Below are 20,918 nucleotides of genomic sequence, written 5' to 3'. Positions count from 1 at the left end.
AAAGCAGAGAAATACATCCTGCAGCCTACAGCTTTATACATAAGCATAATGCCAGGTGAACACATTTTCTTTAGTACTATCTTCAAGTAGAGGACATTGTAGCAGAGTTACAAAGCCTTAAGACCTATTTTTCTTGGACTAATAATTTGTTTTATGGGCCAACCAGCCAATCCTATTTTTTATAATGGTCCGGTGCCAAAAAGTGCTCCCGCTGAGTTTTGCAACAAGCACAGAAGAGACTATTTCTGGATCCTTAATTGGGTACTGCTTCAAATGCTTATTTTACCTTAAGCCTGTTATTTGCAAGTTTGAGACGCAGGGGCTTGACAGATTACTAGTTGACACCTTTGAGGTGCATCCATGCTCGGGCCCTGCCTGGTGAGCTGGAATTCTGCACCATCCGTGCTGGCATGTCTGAAATGGGAGCCTTGGGAATTGTGCTTAGGGCATGACTAGGCAAAGGTGGAATACAACGGTGTTAAAGGGGAAAAACAAAACAAACAAAAAAACGGAAAAGGCATTGCATCTCCACATCTCTGTCCTACAGGTTTCTCCTCTGACTCATCACTATTTACTGGTGGATGAATTACCATGGGAGAGGTAAGGAAGTCTTAGAGTTGCTGCAAATTTTTCTTCCAATGACATCTGCATTGCTGGCCATAGCTACTGGCCCTAATGAGATCAGTAGGATGAGTCACAGATCAGCTCGCTCCAAGCACCGTGTCCCCTGTGTCTCAGAGGGATGAATTCAGGGTGAATACCTTCCACAAAGGGCTTAACTCCCTTTTACAGGTCTACTTCTTGTTCAGATTTTCTTGACATTTTACATGTGGCTGAGACAGATCATGGCAGCACCTGTGATACGCACACCCAATGAAGCTGATGCAATTTGCTGCTTGTGTATTGCAACTGCTGCACAGCCTGGGACCTCCACTTTCCCTACAGTGGTTGTGTTCAGGGTGCCAGAGCTTAATGCTGGCTGAGTGGCCACTCCATACAGCTGCCACCCTGAATCTTAGAACAATACAGTCTTACACACGGATTTCTCATCCACTCAACCCCCTCATCAGAAACAGATTGATTCAGGATAAAAACAAACCTACGTGATTAGTTGGGCATTATCATGTTTTCTGTGCACCCGCTCCTTGCTACTCCAGGCCAGAAAGGACTTCAGGGTGGCATAGGGGTTCTCAGTTACATCGCATTTATTCCAGTCACTCCAGATCTCCAGCCCCACCAAGGCAATCCGGATATTCAGGGATCTGTAAAACTAAGATACAGAAAAGGATGACGAAATGAGCACCGCTAATTTATTTCACTGACATTTAATTCCTGTATATAAACCCTGCTAAATGCTACTACAGATACACAAATCCAGAGAAGATGCTCTATCTGGAAACACATTGCAAGTTAGTGCCATGGCTCTGCAGAAAGAAATGTGCACTACCCACAAACCTAAACGCAATTGAACCAGAGATGTTGAACTTTCATTTTTAAAAGGATGACAGAAAGATTATCTATGAAAAAAAAAAAAAAGGACTGTAGACGGAGATCATGTTTATCTTTAGATACGTCAAAATTCCTGAAAAGGAAGGAAATAATCTGCTGCTCACGTCAAGTACAAACAGGTTAAGCCTCCATGGGCTGGGGGGTAAAGGGAGCAGTACAAGGCGCTTAAGGGGAGAAGAGGAGTATGAAGGGAATAGATCTGAAAGGCTGTGACATTTACTTCAGCAGCACAGGGAACCACTGCAAGGATGAGCTCTGAAGGCTTCTTCCACTTCTACTTGCCAAGATTTCTACAAGTTGAAGTCAATACCTTAGCCCCTAGTCAAAAAGCAGTATTTAGCTAACGCTGTTAATGCGGAGATGTATTAAAACACAGAGGTGCTCATGATGGCTCCAACATAAGGAATGGAGATTACCCCACCCTGCCCCTGGTGTCCAACAACAGAATTGTTTGTCAGATGGTCTCCGCTCCCCAGGTCACTGCAAAGAACTGTTGAAACATTATTTTCTCTCCCAAGAAGGCCGTCTTCCTCTGCCACAATTAATTTGCATAATTCATGATTTGGACTTGGCTTTCTTCAGTTCACGCACACCTGATCTCACCTTATCTACGTAATTAGCAGCCTCCACTAATTTGAGCCTTGTTTCTTCAATGTTGAAGTGATGCTTCTGAAACTGAGCAAAATGAACACGTCAGGCAGCACAAAGGCAACTAGAAAGAGCTGAAATGTGTTAAAACAAAGCACTCACTATAAGCCCACCTGTACATGTATATTCAGAATTCATCCCCAGCATCCCACCGCAGCGATGTTATTCAAGCTGTGATAGTAACACAGTGGAGCAACCCAAACTTATCAGAACCCCCAGAGTCAGGGGCTGACAAAGAACTGACAGACGTGCCAGGTAAAATGTATGGTAACATGGCTTCATGTCTGAGGTCAAGGCTACTGTAGTGCTCATCACATCTCACTCATCCAACAAATGGGGGATGCATCTCACTCATCCAGCAAAGTTGCTTGTTTAAACCACTGGCCAATTAACAAGTTAATTTTAGCAAACTGCTTGATTTAGGAAATTAAAGTTGTAAAATTATTAGATTTTTGTTTAACTGACAACAAAAGCTGGGACTTATCTTCTGGCAAGGGAGACAGTAAAGTAATGGCAGTCAATGATGACACTGCAAGAGTTTCGACCCCAGCTTGTCTCATCAAATAGTGAACAACATATGGCAGTTCCTGTGTATAATGTGTTTTCTCATCATTTCCCTGGCATCCTGGTGGCTAACAGAGAAACCAAAATAGGTTCTGCCTCTTTAGTTTTGTTCAGAATAAATTATAGCCTAGAGCACTACATGGCTTTTACTACTGGAGTTTCAAGTTGTAAATTATGCATAGGACCAGCCTGACTCCCGTCTGTGCTGGAGATTAAATGATCAGCTAAACACTGCACAGTCTGCACTCTCAGTAAGTACATCTGGGGCGTCGTCCAGGCTGGGGGAGTGGGAAGTGTTTGCTGACTTCACTGGGTCTCTTTCTGCCCTATTCTGTGACCTGGACACTTAAACATGTCTATTTATGTATCTGCTACCAGCTCAGAGCAGAGGATAATCACAGTTATCTTCTCCAGAGATTAAGTGTACTGCAGCGTTACAAAACATATCATTCCTGGAAAGACCCACGTCACCCCTGGCTAAAGGCAATCTCTCCCATCAAGAACCATGGCCAACCACTGGTACCCTGGGAGTCTAAGGCTGGAGATTCCACAGCCTCTCTGGGCAACCTGCTCAATGTGGCACAGAGCAAGACAAGCCATAAGAAGACAGGTCCCTAGTATTTCAGCACTGTTCGCTACTATGTACAAAAAGTACTGCAATATTACTGCGACTATTTCCTATAAAATAATACTGCATAAACACTATAGAATAATACTTCACAGAACTGACCTACAACCCTGTTCCTTCATCCAAATCACAACCTGCATCTCTCCCAGGGCCAGCAGTGGCTGACAGTGGTGGCAGAGGGGTCGTGGCTGCTAGGACAAAAGGGACAAAGCCACAGCTCTCCCTGTCTGTTGGTGGGGATCAGGATGGCAAGAGGAAACATGTTGGGCCCCAGCTGTGCCCCCACCCCAGGAGAAGCTGCAGGTGGGATGCTTGGTCTGGGTCCAGTGCTCAGTTAGTATAAACATGATCCTTTTTCTTACCTCTGCATAATCAGCCACGAGCAGGAGCTCCACGTACTTTGTAGCCTGCAGAGTCTCCCGTTTCACCTGTGGCAGCAGCAACATGGGTTATTTCCTCAATATCCCCCAAGAAACACTTTGCAAAACATATGCACAGACCATTTTTCCCAGTTTGTTTCTCACTGGCCACTCACACCATCTCACCACACACAGGAACCTCCAAATGAGATTGACTTACAACAACAAGTATCACAAGTCAATATAGCTACAGCAAGTGGCCCTGTGCCTGTCCTCAGCCCACCCCAATTTGTTCATTGATTGAATGCACAAATCCATGCAGGAACAGCTACATCCCAGATTTATCACGCTGCACAATAGTCCCAACACTCATTTATCTCCCTGCTGGAGCCAACCAGCTTGCTACAAACCCTCTTAAATATCTTCCTTCCTTCCACTTTCCAAGCCGAGCTCCCAGAGAGCAACAGGCTCTTGGGCTTGGAACAGGTGGGAAATTTGCAGCACCATGCATGGACCTGATTTAAGCCCTGCTCACCCTCTGGCGAGGTGGTTTCATCCCAGTTGTGAAGTCCCTGAGCCAGTCTTCAGCTGCATCCCCCGTGCCCTGGTAGCCACAGACTCCTCTCTGCAGCCTCAGGTCATCCAGCCTGTAGATCAAGTGCTGGTTTGGGCTGTCAGGAACTGGCTCTATGATATAGCTGGAATTGCTGCTCAACATGATAATTCCTCTGTTGAAACGGGAAGCAATAAGAGGGAGTTAACTACTATCGCAGCAATCCTTCTGCTGCTACTGAGTTCCCATCTGACCCTGACAAGGCATTTATCCTCACTAGGTCGTTAAGTTCATTAATAAAATGATGGGGTTATTCTGAGTTCAGAGCGGGGAATCCCTGAGCTTGCATATATTAAAATCTATTTAATGGGCCTCAGACGTTCAATTAAGGGGCTATTGTAGCACGTGCTGCAACAGTGCTAAGCTGAGAAGTACTGATTTTTTTAAGTACAGCTTTTACTTCAGGGGCAGTGGAAGCTTTTGTCTTTAACACAACTGGCCTAAAAAATGGGAAGACTTTGTCAGCGGAAAAAAACACAGGTCTCTCTGGGACTTGCATGTGGCCATAAGGTTCTAGTTTACTCGATGAGCCTTTTACAGCCACAAGAGCTGGAAATCTCCTGGGCTTGATCCCCACAGCAAGATGTGTGGTTCAACAGGCAGCACCCCTCCTCGTGTAGGCTCAACGCAAAAACAGCCATGTGTGCTCAGCTCTTGTGCCTTCCCGGCAATTAGAAATGACATCGAGGAGTTGTCAGCACACGCTGCCAGCTCAGGGGAGCAGAAAAGCCACTGCATGTGCACACTGGGACATCTCCATCTCCTCTCCTAGGAAAATACCAGCTTACAGAAGCAGGGCACACCTGTGACTGCTTTTGGTTTATTTATTGCAAACCACAGGTGGCTGCACTGTCCTGTTTATCTCACTGGGCTCATTGGCCTGTGCTACATTCGCTCGAGATGTCTCGGGTTTGCTTTGGCACGGGCTGTTTCCTGGTTGGAGTCGGTCCCATCAGCACAGTTTCCAATCAGTGCTTGAAAGCAGATGACCACTAATATCAATAAAGCCCATGTGGTGCTTTCGAAACAAACTCTGAGCTGGTGTAAATGAATGCAGCTCCTTGGTTGCAACAAGCCATGTCATTTACTCCTGCTGAGGAAACAGACCATCTTTTCCTGCCAAAGGCTCCATTACTACCAAAGCGAAGGTTTTAAATGCATAACACACACAACCTCAGCACCACCCAGGGAGAAAGCAGAGAGCTGGGCTGACAACCCAGGAGGAAGTTCAAACTTGAAGACTTTGCCCCAAAACACACACAAAAACTTGCCATTTGTAAGAGACTGGGGAAAGGAGGTGGTTTCTGCATCACTGTAGAGTGTTGGGCTGGGACATGGTGAGTCCTGCCCCTGTGTGTGTAAGGGATGCAGCCCTGAGTCAGGACGCTTGACTGGGTGGCATTTGGGAACAGGTCTATCTGCTCAGGAAGAAATAAGGCAACCAGGCTCCTGGGGAGCCGAGCTGGCATGACAGCACACTGAGGAGCCGAGCTGAGGTGTTCCTGCAGCTTCAGCAGCCCCCGGCACTTACCGCAGCCCTCGGCATGTGCTGAGTGTGACGCTGGAGCCCTCCCAGCCCCTCACAACCCCATGGTAGAAGCAGTGGTCCTGGAAAGCAGAGGGGAGCACAGTTGGCAATGCAGTTTCAGGACGGACATAGGCTCTTCTCCCAAGTAGCAAGTGATAGGACAAGAAGAAATGACCTCAAGTTGCGCCAGGGGAGGTTTAGATTGGATATTACAAAAAAATTCTTCCTGAAAAGGGTTGTCAGGCATTGAAACAGGCTGCCCAGGGCAGTGGTGGAGTCACCATCCCTGAAGGGGTTTAAAAGGTGTTTAGACAAGGTTCTTATGGACGTGGTTTAGTGCTAGAGTTAGGTTAGGTTATGGTTGGACTCGATGATCCTGAGGGTCTCTTCCAGCTGAAATGACTTTATGGTTCTATATTTAGGCATCACTGAGACCCATGTGAGTGCAACCAATACTCCCGTAATTGTTCTCTTTCCACTGCATTTGGTAGTTGACTGTCACAACTAAATCTCTGAGTCTGCATTGAAATTCGGCTTTTCAGCCGCCATGCCTGACCTAGGCGAGTGCATCAAATGGCTCCTTTTTGCCAGTAAAAACTGAGCTTTGAATCCCCAAGGAAGCAACACGGATGGCTGCAGCATTAAGGCTGAACCAAAGCTTTCTTCCTGTAATGGGAGCTGCCTGTCGATGGCAGCTGGCCCTGGGTCAGGCCCCAAAGGACCTGCCTTCAGCCCCAGAGAGGGTGACGCCATGGACAGTGGGGAAGTCCCCATGTGGGGGCTCCTAGAAAGACAAAGGCAGCCTCTGGCAGGGACAAGGAGGCTTTGGGGCAGGAACACCAACATATTCATCACATCCCCTCGCTCCAGGGCAGCATCAGCAAAGATGATCTCATGGGGTTTTCATCTCTTATTTTTTGCATCGCAACCAATGCACATCTTTGTGCCACTGCAGCAGAGAGTCAGCCAAGGCCTGCGTGTGATCGTAATTCATGGGATTTTTACTGAACAGGAGCCAGCTTACACAGGCTGGTTTTCCCAAAGGCTGGGAACATCCCCAGCATGGAGTACCCAGTGGCAAAACTAAAAGCAAGAGGATGAACAGAGGGAGGGATAAGCAATTACCAGCACCCAGAGAGAGGGGAGCGATGCCAGAGGCTGATCTGGGCTCTCGTATCAGAGCTCAGGCAAAACAGTAAGAAGTTCTACCATTGCTGAGGGATGGGCAAGCTTTGGTGCTGGAAACCCCAGGTCAGAGAATCAGACTGCAACCCCCCTTCAGCTTAAAGCAGACCCACAGCCTCAAAGAAAGGCTCTAGAGAAAAAAGGTCACCAGCTTCTCCAGGCCCCCTGCCTGGTCTCCCCTTCACGCCACAGAAGGGAAAGATCTCTGTGCACTCACCGTGTGGGTCAAAGAGGTGGTCTGGGTTTGTCCAGTTGAGCTGTAATGTGTCTCAGTATAGCCTGGTGCAAAGAGGTTTCTGCAGATATAGGGAGAGTAAAAGAAAAGAAAGAAATAAAAAAAAATAAGACAATAAAACCTTTCTTTAGACCTGGATTGTTGTTTCCCACATGTGTTAGAAAATAGACTAGATGCAGCTCTTTCTGAAGTCTGTGTAAATATTCTTGTTGCTGTGAACCACTGTTGTGGACTTGAGGTGATCACTGCTTGCTACCTGCAGTGCAAAACCAATTGCAATGCACAGAGAGGCAGGAGCCAGGGATTTGGGGGACACCAACCGACAGGACGCTGTATCTCTGCACTCCGCTCCAGATCATCGCGTTCTGCCTGCAAGGCACTTGTTAACAACTGTCCCTGGTGGCACTGAAGCCACGGGAGCTGCCGCAGCACCGGTGCCGCAGGGTGCGCTTGCCTGGGCAGAGCACACGGCGATGGCAGAGGGCCAGGAGGTGCAAGTATAGCTGACCTTGCCACATCCATCTGTCCGCTGCCCTGGCCAGAGCTGAGCACTTCTTCTTATGGAGTACACTCACTCTGAAATAGTGCAGTGAGCAATCTTCCTAAGTGCTCTTTCAAGACATTTATTAAATTAAAATAATAAAATAGAGCCTGTCCCTGAGTTTGATTAGGCACCGAGATCCAGTTCCAATAACTGCAAGTGTACAATTCAATTTGTAAGTGAAAACCTAAAAACAGCCCTGGAAACTCAACATCATAATCCTACCTTAGCGGGTGCAAGCCTCTGACTGGAGTTTCCGTTACTACTGCAAAGTTATGGCCCAGTTAAGCTGGGATTAGGTTCAGCACACCAAGACCAGCGTAGCAAGAACACAAAAGGTCATTTCAGGACACATTTGGGCACTGGAGTGAGTTCTCAGCTCAAATCCAGACCCACTCTAGTGCCCAAATCTGAGCACAATTATAAATCAATTTGCATCTGCTTTTCAACTTCTGCCCAGAAACCAATTCACATCTTTGCCCTAGGAAAATGCTGATACCCCCATTTGAATTTGTTCATGTCATTCTCATATAGACAATATTCTCCCTGTCTTCAGCCCAGAATCAGACCAGAAGTCTACAAAAGGCACTCCTGTGCACTGAATAGTAAGCATTTTGATTTGGTTCCAGAAGAAACAGCCTTCCCTTTCTTTTTAAACATCTGCATTTGCTAAAGTGATGTAAAAAAGTACAGCATGCCAAAATCTGGGCCAAACCAAGAAGGTTACATCCTGTGTCCATCTCAGCAGCAGGAAAATGTAGGTTTGAAACAGTTGGGTTTTTTTAAACAGTGGCCTCACTTCCAAAAATTTGGAGTAGGATCACAGAACATGCCCCATCTATGAAACACGCTTCTGCAGCAACCCTGCGGTGCTGTCAGGCCACCAAAGCATCACGTTTGCCACGTCACAAGGATGCCACGTGTACCCCGAGCAGCACGATGCCAGGAGGGCTGCAGGTCAGTCCTTCTGTAGCCCTGTTCAATGCATTTCAGGCACCAGACTTTTTGAACTATGGCCTGCAAGAAAGAAAAAAACTGTCTTCCTTTATTTGCTTGATTTCTTTAGGTTGGATGAAGAAAGCTGTATCAAAAGCAAATCCAAAGATTTTCCATCTGTCTTAGTTTTTGGTATGTGGCAGTTAGGTCTAATCTACCTCAAAAAGCCTCTGAATGAGGGACTGAGTGCTTGTGATATCTAATTAAATTAGGCCACAGCAACAGGAAACACAACCTTTTATCAGTGTTTGAAAGTGCTTCCCCCATCCGATATCCAGAGGCTCAGACACCTGAACAAGTACCAATGGCTTTGTGTCAGCCAAAACTATGTGTTACTGTTGTATTCACAGCATTTGATGTCGGGAATACAACAGCTTTTATCTCCACTTGCAAAGTTCACTGTAGCCCAGAAAGGCTCATTTTGTTTCTTTCTGATGTGTTAAGTCTCATCACCAGATCCTGTCAGTGATCAGAAGGCAAGATTACTGCATTTCAGCTATCTTGGGTCTGTAAACTGAAGATAAGCACAGAAGCACCATCCCACAAAAAATAACTCACTTCACCTCCCTGACTGTAGTAGCTTGCTCAGCATGAGGCTGCAAGAAACAAATGTTTAATCAACAGATTGCATTAACTTGCAGGAAATTGCCTTGAGCAACGTGCTCTGGCAGGTATCTGGTCTGTGTTAGAGACTGTCATCTCGAGAGTAGACACTAAACCAGTGTGCATCTGCCCATTGCTACTAAAGCCAGAATTAGGCACCAGTCCATGGATTTCCAGTAGCTGAGGCTTGCACAGCCTACTTGTTTCATTTCTGAACAAGCATGCTTATGTTTTCTTTCTGCTCCTTTATTCTTGGAAAGCATTCACTATGAATAACTATTTCATCTCTCCTCCAGCACCCAAGATAAAAATCCTCAGTGCTCTGACTCTTGCCCAGCCCACAGTGCTGCCACCCAGCCCCAGTGCTGAGCCGGGCCATGCTGAGCACCAGAACCCAGCACACCACGCTTCAGGGCACAGGATGATGCCACACAACACGCAGTGTGAGCACATCTCTTCCTACCTGCAGACTCAGGCTCTATCCCCTCCTATGGTGGTTTAAGGAGCTGATATGTCTGCCTGCAGGTACTTAGGCACCTGCTGAGCTCAAAGCATGTATTATCTGGCCGAGCGGTGCCATGTCACAACTTTGAAGCCTCTCTCCACCAGTTCACTCCTATCCCACATTGCAGGCTGTCTACAAAAAACCCAGTTTCTTATTCTGAGCTTGAAACAGTCGTGTTTTGAAGGCCCTCCCCTGCCTTAATGCAGAGGAGCCTGGGGGCCCTTGCAGCACTGCTGAGAAGGGCAATCACTGTGCATTGCACGGTGTGCGGTGGGGAGGGCAGTAAAGAAAGAGGAAACACAACAGGACATCTTGCAACACCCTTGGGGTGCTATCCTCACTTCAGAGCCTGTGAAAGTTCATTCCCAGCCCAGCTCACTTCCTCAGTGAGCATCAAGCTTTCCACCAAATTGTAAATCGCAGAGTGTACCAGACTTATCAGCCACTCTTGTCCCTCTTCTCCATGTGTAGCAGTTGCTGGATAAACAGGGGAGATCAGTGAGACACAAGTACCCCAAAACCTTAGCAGTGGCCTTTATCTGCCATCATTTCTGTACAGCATCACTGCCAGGCTGAAGGGCTGATGCCAGGGGAGCTCAGCCCTGCAAAGTGCTGATGGATCTGATCCACTGTTTCAAGAGGAGCACAGAGCTCACCTCCTTGCTGGAAAAGAAAAGCCCCAAACAAACAGCATGATGTGATCCTTTCTTTTCTATTACATTGTATGTCTCAGCGACTATCTCTCCAGCAGCTCAAGATGAAGCTGCAGAAGTTGGGATGCCAAATAACACCATTTAAAGGCTTCTGAGACGGTCAGGCAGCTGGCAGATTGCTAGCGTGCATCATCTTCCTAAAAGGCAGCATGGAGTCCATCATTAGAGGAGTTATCAGCATGAAGAATTGATGAAGTCAGAGAAAAAGCTGTTTTGGGGTGGGAGCACTTTCCTTTGCTGAACCTCAATCACAGCTGCAGCCACATGGGGCTGTGTGGGGCCAAGGTGAGCTACACATGAGCACTCAGGATGTTCTAGAGAAGACCTCACACCTCTCCAACAGCAAACAGCTTTCGGCAAGATCAGTCATTCCCCAGGATCCAGCTCAGCATGCAGCTCAGGGTGGAATAGCCTGCTCTTGGCAGGGTTTCCCCAGAAAGCCTTGGGAGCCGGGTTAAATACAGGCAAGGAGGCCAAACGAAGGAAGCGTGGCTGCGTGCCATAATGTACAGATGGCTTGAGACTGTTTCTGCTGATGACCGACATGGAGCGACCTTGGTCCCACTCCAGCCTGTCAATGATATCATTGTTTGAAACAAAACCCTCCTCCCCATGCCGCTGTGCTGCTCCCCGGCGGGGCCCTGCCACACAGCGCTGACATGGCAGCCAGCATGGCTCTGTTTTGCCACATGGAGACACCATGTTGCGGAGGTGACATACCGCCCACATGAGCCGATGGTGTTCAATGGCAGAGGCAGGCTGAGGGCATGGGGCAAAAAATCCAGGTTTCCTGCCAAGCAGTTGCCCCTGTGGCACTTGGGGACAGGGCAAGGATGTGGCCTCCAGCTCAGTCAGCCACTGCAGAGGAGCAGAGAAGCAGCTGGTGGACACGAGCTGCACAGCACACCCAGTGCTCCCAAAAACAGCAGAAGGAAAGCTCAGGCATTTCTTGCATGACCACATTCATTTGATGGAGTGCACTTTTCCCAGCTGCTCCAGAGGACCTCACCCCTACTTTCCTCATAAATGGGAGCAGTTTTCTCCTGCCTGTGAAACATCAGTTGTTAGCACAAGCCTCAGAGGGGCTCAGAGCCACCCACCCCAGAGGACCACCATGGACACGCCTGGCTCCACCAGCCAGAGATCACCCATGGGCACTGGGGGGCCCTGGCAACACACTAGTGCTCTTGCTAATTGGAGCAAGAAGGTCTTTTCTTTTTTATAATTCAGTCCCATTAGCAACTTTGTCTGGGTTCGTTTTACAAAGAGGCTAGTCTGCATGGGCAGCTGCCAATTTAAAAACACCCATGAGTATCTGGGAGACAGGCTATTTTTTATTTCCTCCTGAAAAACAAAAGCCAAATGGTCCACGAAGCTCTTGTGAGAAACATCAACTCTGAATTTTTAGTCATGGGACCAAGAAAAGTGAAGCCTGAAGTCTCTTACATCTCTTTCCTTCTCCCTTTCCTCAAATCACAGTAAATCTGTCTGGCCAGGCTGCCAGGATCTGGGGGTGGAGGGAGTTGATTCTCCCAAGAAACCTTAGACATCAGATTTCCATCTGCAACTTGTGGTCCCACTCCATTGCCTCTTAACAGGATCCAAGCAGGGTAAGAAGGGGAACTTGACCCCTTACCTCCCAGTCACTTCAATGTTCCCTAAAGTCAGAATTGAGCATTAAAACCTGGGGTGACCCTGGCTTGGACACCACCAACACATGACCCATGACAACATGAGCAGGCAGGCCTGCTTTCCTTATCCACCACTAGTGGGAAATCACAGATTTCACATCTCTGGAGTCCTCTAACCAAAACCTGGCACTCCACGAAAATCAACAAAATCCAAAACTTTTCTTCTTGGTGAGTTTCATCCAAATGAAGCCTGGAGCTCTTAAGCTCCCTTCCTCAAGAGCCTTTGCTGATATATCCGAGAACATGTTTATTGTGTGAACAGCAGCAGTTTGGAAGGAAAAAGTAGTTTCTGAGCTATTGACGTAGAACTAAACTAGCTATTAGTAATGCCTGGGAAAATATTACAGGCTAAAGACTCTCCATCCCCTTTTACCACCCACATTATCTGTGACATTCGTTGTATAAGTCAGGTTACAGGACCAGAGCAAAATTTGTCACATAGTCCCTTGGCTTACCAATGGGAACCATAAAATTTGCCCGGAGAGGAAAAAGGAAATAAAACAAATGGGAAACTGCCTGATAATGAGTCAGGGAGCAAAAGATTTAAAGGACTCCACTTCCTCATCTCTTCCTGCTGTAAACAGAGAAATCAGTGAATATCCCAAGAGAATCAGGAGGCTGAAAAGCAGCTATGGCCTTCCAGGTCCCAACCCTGTTTTCCTGATGACTTTAAGATCCAGTAGAGCAGCATAAACTCAAATTCCCTCCTTTACATACCCCTTACCCCCTCCCCATGCAGGAAGCCCATCAGACATTGATGATGTGTAGCCCATCAGTGGAAAAATTTCATATATCCTTCCTGCTCGGAGGTGAGCAGCAATCTCTCCTCTTTCTCACTCGGTAGAAATGAGTAAAAGCAGGAAATGGTAAAATACAAGTGACATATAGATCTCTTATCACAGCACTGAGAGCATTGAACAGGCTGAGTGCTTGTTGTCTACACAGGTGGGGCCAGAAGAGATTGGAAATGATACCGCTGTTAGATCCAGTTGGCTGAAAACAACTCTCCGTATTGCTCCTGAGGTCAAACGGGATAAGCTTTAGACTTTCTTTGCTGTGTCCTCAGCCAGTTGCTGCACATCTCCACCCGGGCTCTGCCACCCAGTGCCCCAAGCTATTGCTGCTGCTGTGGGCAGGCGGCAGCTAAAATACGCTGCTAAAACACACATCTGTGCCCCACGCTGCCCACAAGACTCGCTCTCAGGCAGAGACATCCCTGGAGAAGGTGACTTCTCCTGGAGAATCCTCCACTGCCCGTTGCAGCTGAGTGAGCCTTCCCGAGTCTGCTCTCCCTATGAAGAGACACAAGAAGAAGAGGGTAAGAGGGATTTAAGTCTTGTTGATAGTTTTTGTGAACTCAGGTGAGAAGACAAACTCCATGCAGGTTTCTGCTGTGCAAATATGAGCTCTCCCCATTGCTATGAAGAAAAGGCTCACACCAAGCAGCAATGCCACACACATTCAGGGCATCTCAGCATCCCCTCCCTGCTTAGCTCAAAGCTGCTTTTTATTAACAAATGCAGATGCCTTTTAAAAGTCACTTTTCATCCAAAGTTTGCAACTCACATTCTTCCGTTCCTAAACCACAGCCAAATTTAAAGCTGCTTTACAGGCAATTCTCCATATATTTGTCGTTTGTGCAGCTTTGAGCTTTCCAATCCTGCAGCTGCAAGACATGGGTTTGAGTCATTTAAAGCAAGTGTCATTCAGGGGATATAATTTTATAGTTATTCAGGAATGTTAAATAGTGCTGTGAACTCTGCTTGGAACTACAGTATGGTTCCACATTCTGATCAGACTCCTAAACAGGAAATAATGCAATATTATGTTTACAGCTAATGCAATAGTTGTATTTGTAGATAGATGAAGCCCAAACTCAGATGTGTGCTGAGCTTATTACAAAATACAGTTGTGCACAGTTCTGAAGAAAGAGATGCAATAATTTCGGTGTTTCACCTCTGCGGATGAACACAATGTCCTTTTCTTATGGAATATGACATCACAGGCTTGGTGTGAACATTTCTTCCGCATATTGAAAATTGCACATTTCTTTCAAAGCTGGTGCATCCCTACCAAAGCTGTAGGGATTACGACTGTTTGCCCCTGCCCCTCTTTCAAAGTAAGCTCATATTCTCATCAGCTTTGTCTCTCCATGAGGAGAGTGGTGAATGTGTAATGAGGCTGCCCAATCCACCAAGAACACCACTCACAACAGTTCCACTAGCTCAGCATATCTCCTTTCTGGCTTTGGAGGCCATTGGGTAAATGATATCCCAACCAGACCTGAATTATGTCAATCATTCCAGGCTTTCTTAGAGTGGTGGGACTCTGGGATGTGGATACAAGAGTAAAACAGGAGCCATGTGGATACATTGCCAGCCCCATGCTGAGGCCAGGGACAGGGCAGGAGCAGAGCTCCAACCTTGGCAGCAAAGCTGGTTTCCAGAGGCTCCTCTAAACTGGATCAATTAAATGGCCCAGAACTCTGGGGTTCATTTTAAATTAAAAAGCCCTAAGTACCTTCCTTAAAGTTGCAGTTCTGTAATACGCACTTTCACATGAACCCGAAACCAGGAGCGGCCAGGTTTCAGACAGCTTTGAAGGGATGCTTCCCACTTGGGGCATTTCATCTCCTCTCCCACTGCCTGGGCGCCCAACAAACCCTTCAGATAAGAAGTCTCTGATGCTGAAACTACTCACTCAGTACCCCAAACCTCAGCTGGGACCTCAGGCTGCCCTGCAAGGGAAGCAATTGCAGTGGTGAGCTCCTAGGCACTGGGGAGCAACCTCAGGCTGCTGACCTGAGGAGCCAGGCTGGACTCTGCCTTGCTGCACACTTGGTCAATGGGAAGCGGTTTGCCTCTGCTTAGAAGTGCTCTAGGGATGCTAACAATTACAGCATCCACAGGGCTCACAAGGACTTCATGTGTTTGTTTGCTTCATCATTTCTCTTTTAATTTGAGCATCTCTAAACTACTTCAGCACCTTCACAAGCCTCTGAAAAGTGGTGGCTCTCCAGAGCCTCTCATCTAATCAGGTTCAGACTTGTATTTTGGGATCATGCCATCACCTTTCTTGAACAAGGACTTGAGGTCTGGCAAGACTTCCACGTGAAGCATGGCTATCTATGAATCATTTGTATTTTCCACATAAATAAAAATAAGAAACTCCAAATCACCTGCTGTATTTCATCAGTCCTAGTAAAGCGATTCATCCTGCAGTGGAAGTGTGTGTGGACACTTAAGCCTGTGTATACACGTCTCAATGAATGAAAATACATTTCAGGAAATAAACACAATAGAAACCTTCTATTATTGCAATTCTGTTTACTAACACCAGCAATGAGTTTGTCTGGAAATATCTCCCACGAGGCACCTGGAGGTTACGTCATGCTGGAAGCACAAATGGATTAATTCACCAAGGATCTGTGCTCTTGCCAGCTTCTGCTGTGCCAGAAATAAATCCACCTTTGCATAACAATTGCAGAACATGCAAGACCCAACAGTCTTTCCACCAGGAAGCCCCCCAGCAACTCCAGCAGGTCTGCTCTTCCAAGTTCAGTTCAGAGACGGGCAACACTGACCGCTCGTGTCAGCAATAGCTACTTTTCCCACATTAGTCAGGACACAGCCATGCTTATGTTGCCTGGTCTCCTCTACCACTTCTCTATTTTCTCAGCAGAGAGGTGCCAAAACACACAGAATTTATAGCTGTTTCTGTTTAGCTCTACACAGGTGCCCGACTGCCTGGAAAACATGTCCAGCTTTTGCAGCTCTGAAACCCCCAGTAGCTTATGTGGCCTATTACAGGACACACACACCTTTCGTCAGATTTCAGTCTTTACTGCAGACAGTGCCAAGAAAAATCTGGTTTTCCTCCAAAATGCCCTGAATATCATTAAGGTTTATGCACTGTCATCAGAGTTAATACAATCTTCTGACACCTCACTCTTTCAGGAGGAAAGCTGAGCCCCCAAGCTCTGTGGTTGGGATGTCCAATGAATAATATTTAAAATATAACCACGGTCATAATTCCAAGGTTTTTATTCCTACTGGTTCTAGTAGCTAAACATTTGGTTGTGTTTCCATAGACAAATCTTCATACTCACTTAAAACTAAATAGAATACCAACAGTGCAAGTGGGCTGCTTAGCAAAGACAAACTTCTTGGCAGCTAAATTTCCAGCTGTTGTTCCACAACTGGAAACTAATGCACTCAATGGGCAGAGAACATCTGGAACAAACCTCCAGACAATTCTTCTACCTACCTTAATCTCCCACAGCTTCAGCTGAATTCAATACACATCATGCCCTATGATATCCCACAGCATTTCTGTATTATGCCTGAGTGGAGGCTGCATTTCAGTTAATGCAAAAGCATTTTCTCAGTCTACTTTAGCATGAATGGCACTAACAGAATTGAAACCGTCAGATCATTTCTCCTAGGAAACAGAGAAGGTCCTCTTCAGATCACAGCAAATGAAGTCCTCTTTGGGGTTTCACCGATTTTAAAGCATTGAGACATTTGGTATATAGTGCATTTCATATCAGCAACATTTTCTACTTAATGTAGTAAGAATTATGATGCAAAAATAAGTTTATACAGTAAGGGCCAGGTCACTGTCTGCTTTTCGCTGACAAAGCTCTGTTACAGTCAGCTCTGCTTGGCTGTTTAACATCAGTGGGGACTCAGACCTGGAATAACCTGGATATCCAGAAAAGGACTTCCTCATCCTGTCTTTCTCAAAACCCTGTTGAAGTCAGTGGAGGTTTTCCTGTTGACTTCACTGTAATCCTTACTCATTATTTTAGTGAGACCACAAGTCAGAATGCAAGGCAGAAGCACACTTACTCATTTTTCTCCAGTTCCAAGGTGAGCTCCTGGCCTTCTGCCTTTATCTTAACTTCAGCTCGGAGTGGATGCTGCGTGCCAAAGAGAAACAGCGCCTGTTACTCACATATAATCATAATTATGAACACATCCAGAAACATAAATGGTTCCCCTGGAAATTACAGCTGACCTTAAACCACTTCTCACCTCCCTTCACAGGGGAAAGCTTTAACCTTCAGACCCGGGGTGCTGGGGAGGGAAGGGATGGGCTGCGGCGGCTCCCAGCACGGGCACACGGGTGGGATGCCGCACTCCAGCTGGTGACCCTGCTGGCTCAGGGGGGGAAGGATGAGCTCGGACGTGGCAGCAAGTCCTGGTGCTGGGGTGCTTAGAGATCTGGCTGGGTGGGAGGGGTGCACTGCACCCCTTCCCCTGTACACCGTGCTCAGGAGCACATCATGGGACATCCCAGCTTGCCCCAGAGTCAAATAGATCAGCTAGATAACCAAAGATTCCTTTGTTTTCTCAGCAGAAAATGGCATATTTAGCAGCCTCATTCAGGACAAAAGGAATCACGCCTCTGAAAGAGATTTTCACAGAATTCCCCCACTCTCAGAAAATGCCGGTAGGATGCATGCAGCAGGCTTCCCCAGATGTCTTCAGGCTCTAGCCATTGTTCAGACCGTATTTCACAGCCGCTCTTGGATGAGCCCCAGGCTGTCAAGGGACTGGAAACCATGACAGCAACTTTCTAGTGTGTTCAAGCACATGATCACAGCACGGGTCTGCAATCTGCCTACAGCTCCGAATGAGGACACAGGACAGCTGGCTCCCCCAGACTTACTGGTGTTCACAGAAAGGACCCATTTGCAATGGCAAATGCACACACTAAAACTAACATTAAAAATAACAATCATAATTCAAGAGACCAGAAGTATAGAATATAGGCCCAACATAAAGGGCCTCTGGAGGTCTCCAGTTTTACTTCCCTCAAAGCAGGACCACTAGCTAAGGTCAGCTGGAGATTTCTCAGTCCAAGTGTTTTCGCATAAAGAAAATGGACAAATAAACTCCCTAGAAGACAAATAACCTGCTCCATAAGAACAGACTTCTCTATTCAGCTGGAAGAAGAAAAATAATAAAAACCTGATGAGGTGATCGACCCATACTATTTCCTAATTCATTATTGGAAGGGATTTTGCAGAACAGATCAACTGAAAGCAAAATAAAGCAAGGCTGACTGAACAGGATGTTCTGTTGACAGATCCATCATTCCAGAGAAATGCTTGGGTGCTACTTCATCAATTCCAAGCTCAGTTACAAATTTCTCCTTTCATCAGCTCCCTGCTCACAGTCTGAATTTTGCTCATCTTTCCTTCGGTTTCTGGGATATCGCATCAGGCCCACACAGATGATGAAAAATAAGTTAATACATTTAGTATACGCAACAAGGGCTAATTCCCAGGAGCTGACTTTACTGAATCGCAGGTGCTCAGTACATCCAAGGGTAGGTCTGTTGTTTTGCTAACTAGCCTGGAAGCAATGGAGGTTACCTGGGGGAGCCTGAGAGTCCCCATCATCATCAAACTCTCTTTGCAAAGGTTGTGCAAACATCATTATTACTAATAACACTTTCCCTTCTCCTTCAATAGTCTCACTACTTAAAAGTCCATCAATTGTTGTGTAACTGAAATATCCCAGCTGTACATAAGCTTTACTAATGCTGGTTTTAGAGCCAACAGGAATTTGTCTAAAACAAACCAAGTACTACCCCTGAGACCCAGTAACTTTGTATAAGTGGAAATGCTGTCCAGATGTATTTGTATCACTATCAAAAACAGACAGAATCAAAACTACCAGGCACCTTTGCGACAACATTTTTAAGAGAATTAAGATCATGAGGGAGTCATTGTAACTTTTTTTATATATAGGACACAAGAAAAAGTTTTAGAATGTCTCATCATATGTAGAGTACATAAACCCCAAAACAACACCACTTGGGGAGATGCCACGATTTTTCTTTAGTATAATGCTGTGGCTTCCTTATTTCTGGTTCACAACGTAAATAACACCAGCTGGATTTTCCTCTTTCATCCGATTTTGCAACTGATAACTTCTTGATTGTGGCAATGCAAAGGCTGGGAAGTTGAACTGTGGTTTGTGGTTGATGTTGAAGTCTGGCACTCCTGCAGTTCTCAGAAGGGCTGCAGATAACTGACACACCACTTCATCTCTCCATGTAAGATAAGTGGGGGTGCAATCTGTATCAATACCTATCATGCCTTAGACACAGTTAGACACATCTGAGCTGCTGGTTGGCCTTTCTCAGCCAAACACAGCTGAGATTTTTCTCCTCCTAAAGCAGATACCTATGCTAGGCTGCACCCTAAATACAACTGACTACTACAAATATAGATCAGGTAGACTTGATCTAGGCTTTAAGGCATGGCAGAGGACAAACCATCACAAAGTCTTGCTTGGGGTGAACGCAAGCGGCTGGGAGCAGCCTCACGCTCAGTACCCGAGCTCACCCAGCCCTGCTCGGGATTTGGAGGAGCCGCCGCAGCTCCCCGTGCAGTAGATGGGCTTTCTGGCTCATCCCTGCGGCTCGTCAGTGAGCTCAGCTTGCAACAAAACACACATCGCACGGTCCTGTGCTAACCGCGACATCGGTCCTCCCCTGGAAACGAGACGGAGGCTTGAAAATAAAATATAAATAAAGCGCCGGGCGCGACCTACCTTGTGGCTGCTGGGGGTGCCCAGGGCTGCCCAGCGCGGCACCACCACCCCGGGCTGCGGCTCCGCGCCGGCGGCGACCCCTCCGGCTGGGGAGACACAAGAGGAGCCGCTCAGGACCGCCACCCCATCCGCACCCCCGCGCGTTAAAGAACACGAAGCCGGGGCGGGAGGGGAGAGCTCTGGGCTGGCCGGAGGAGCAGCAGAAGGATCCCCCCCACCAAACCACCTCCTGCCCTCCCTTCCACCCTCCCCGCGGGTTCGTGCAGCCAGAGGCACTTTAGCAGGGTTGGGGTGCCCGTTGCAGCCCCCCCGCACTCACAGGGCGGCGCCCACAGAAGCAGAGAGAGGGCGATGCCGCAGAGCAGCCCCCGGCCCCGCATGGCTCCGGGCAGGACACGCCGCTGCGCCGCCGCCTCGCCTATAAAACCGCCGCCGCGGCTTTCTCCTCCCCCTGCCTGGGGGTGCGGGTGTGTCTCCTCCTCTTCTTCCTCCACCCCGCCCCGGGCAGCACCTGGAGGATGCACCCCGGCTGCAATCGCGGCTCTGTCCTCCAGGGCTGAGCTGTCCCGCCGGTACCCGGGGCAGGGGGAAGCTTGAGCGCTTCCCCCTGGGGCTCCCCCTGCAAACCCGCCCCACCACATCCCAGCTCTTTTACCAGCAGGGAAATCCATTGTCCCTCTAAAGCTAGCAAAGAACGCTGGTGGAGGGCAGCAGCCAAACAGTTGTCAAGAGGCTTCTGTAGGAGCTGTGCTATGGCTTTGTTTATTTATTTGTTTGTTTATTCTATTTATGTGTAATTTTATCAAATCATTCATGGCTGAACCCATGTTTCCAGAGCCATTCTAAATCCCTCTGCTCCTGGGAAGTGTGTTGCCCCTGGACAGCTGAAGGGATACAGAGTGAAATTTGCTGTGCAAAAAGAAGCAAAAAGATGCTCACTGCCTCTCTTCCCTTAAGACACATGGATGGGCTGGGGTTGGAGAAGGGCTTGGGAGAATCCACTGCTCATATTCCCTGTGCTGCCCTTCATGG

General features: G+C 47.3%; 1 protein-coding gene across 3 annotated transcripts in view; it reads right to left on the bottom strand.

Moving 5' to 3' along the window:
* ADAM19 (ADAM metallopeptidase domain 19) overlaps positions 1-20,299 on the bottom strand; it is a 34,640-nt gene extending 14,341 nt beyond the window's left edge. The window contains exons 1-9 of one of the 3 annotated variants that reach the window (XM_082063853.1): positions 20,206-20,299; positions 19,887-19,972; positions 17,169-17,239; positions 7,252-7,330; positions 5,853-5,929; positions 4,244-4,436; positions 3,712-3,777; positions 2,113-2,184; positions 1,104-1,270 (exon numbers count right to left, since the gene is read on the bottom strand). In XM_082063853.1, coding sequence (XP_081919979.1) covers positions 1,104-1,270; positions 2,113-2,184; positions 3,712-3,777; positions 4,244-4,436; positions 5,853-5,929; positions 7,252-7,330; positions 17,169-17,239; positions 19,887-19,972; positions 20,206-20,266 — 872 coding nt within the window. In that variant the 5' untranslated portion in view covers positions 20,267-20,299. Of the gene's footprint in view, positions 1-1,103; positions 1,271-2,112; positions 2,185-3,711; positions 3,778-4,243; positions 4,437-5,852; positions 5,930-7,251; positions 7,331-14,870; positions 14,923-17,168; positions 17,240-19,886; positions 19,973-20,205 lie in introns of those variants that run through there. The other 2 variants (XM_082063854.1, XM_082063855.1) reach the window with 2 other exon arrangements.
* Between the last annotated feature and the right edge of the window lie 619 nt (positions 20,300-20,918).

Source organism: Streptopelia decaocto, assembly GCF_964273445.1.
Source record: "Streptopelia decaocto genome assembly, chromosome: 12".
Taxonomy (NCBI): Eukaryota; Metazoa; Chordata; class Aves; order Columbiformes; family Columbidae; genus Streptopelia; species Streptopelia decaocto.
Note: the sequence above shows the minus strand (reverse complement) of the source record. Positions and strands in the feature narration are given on the sequence as shown.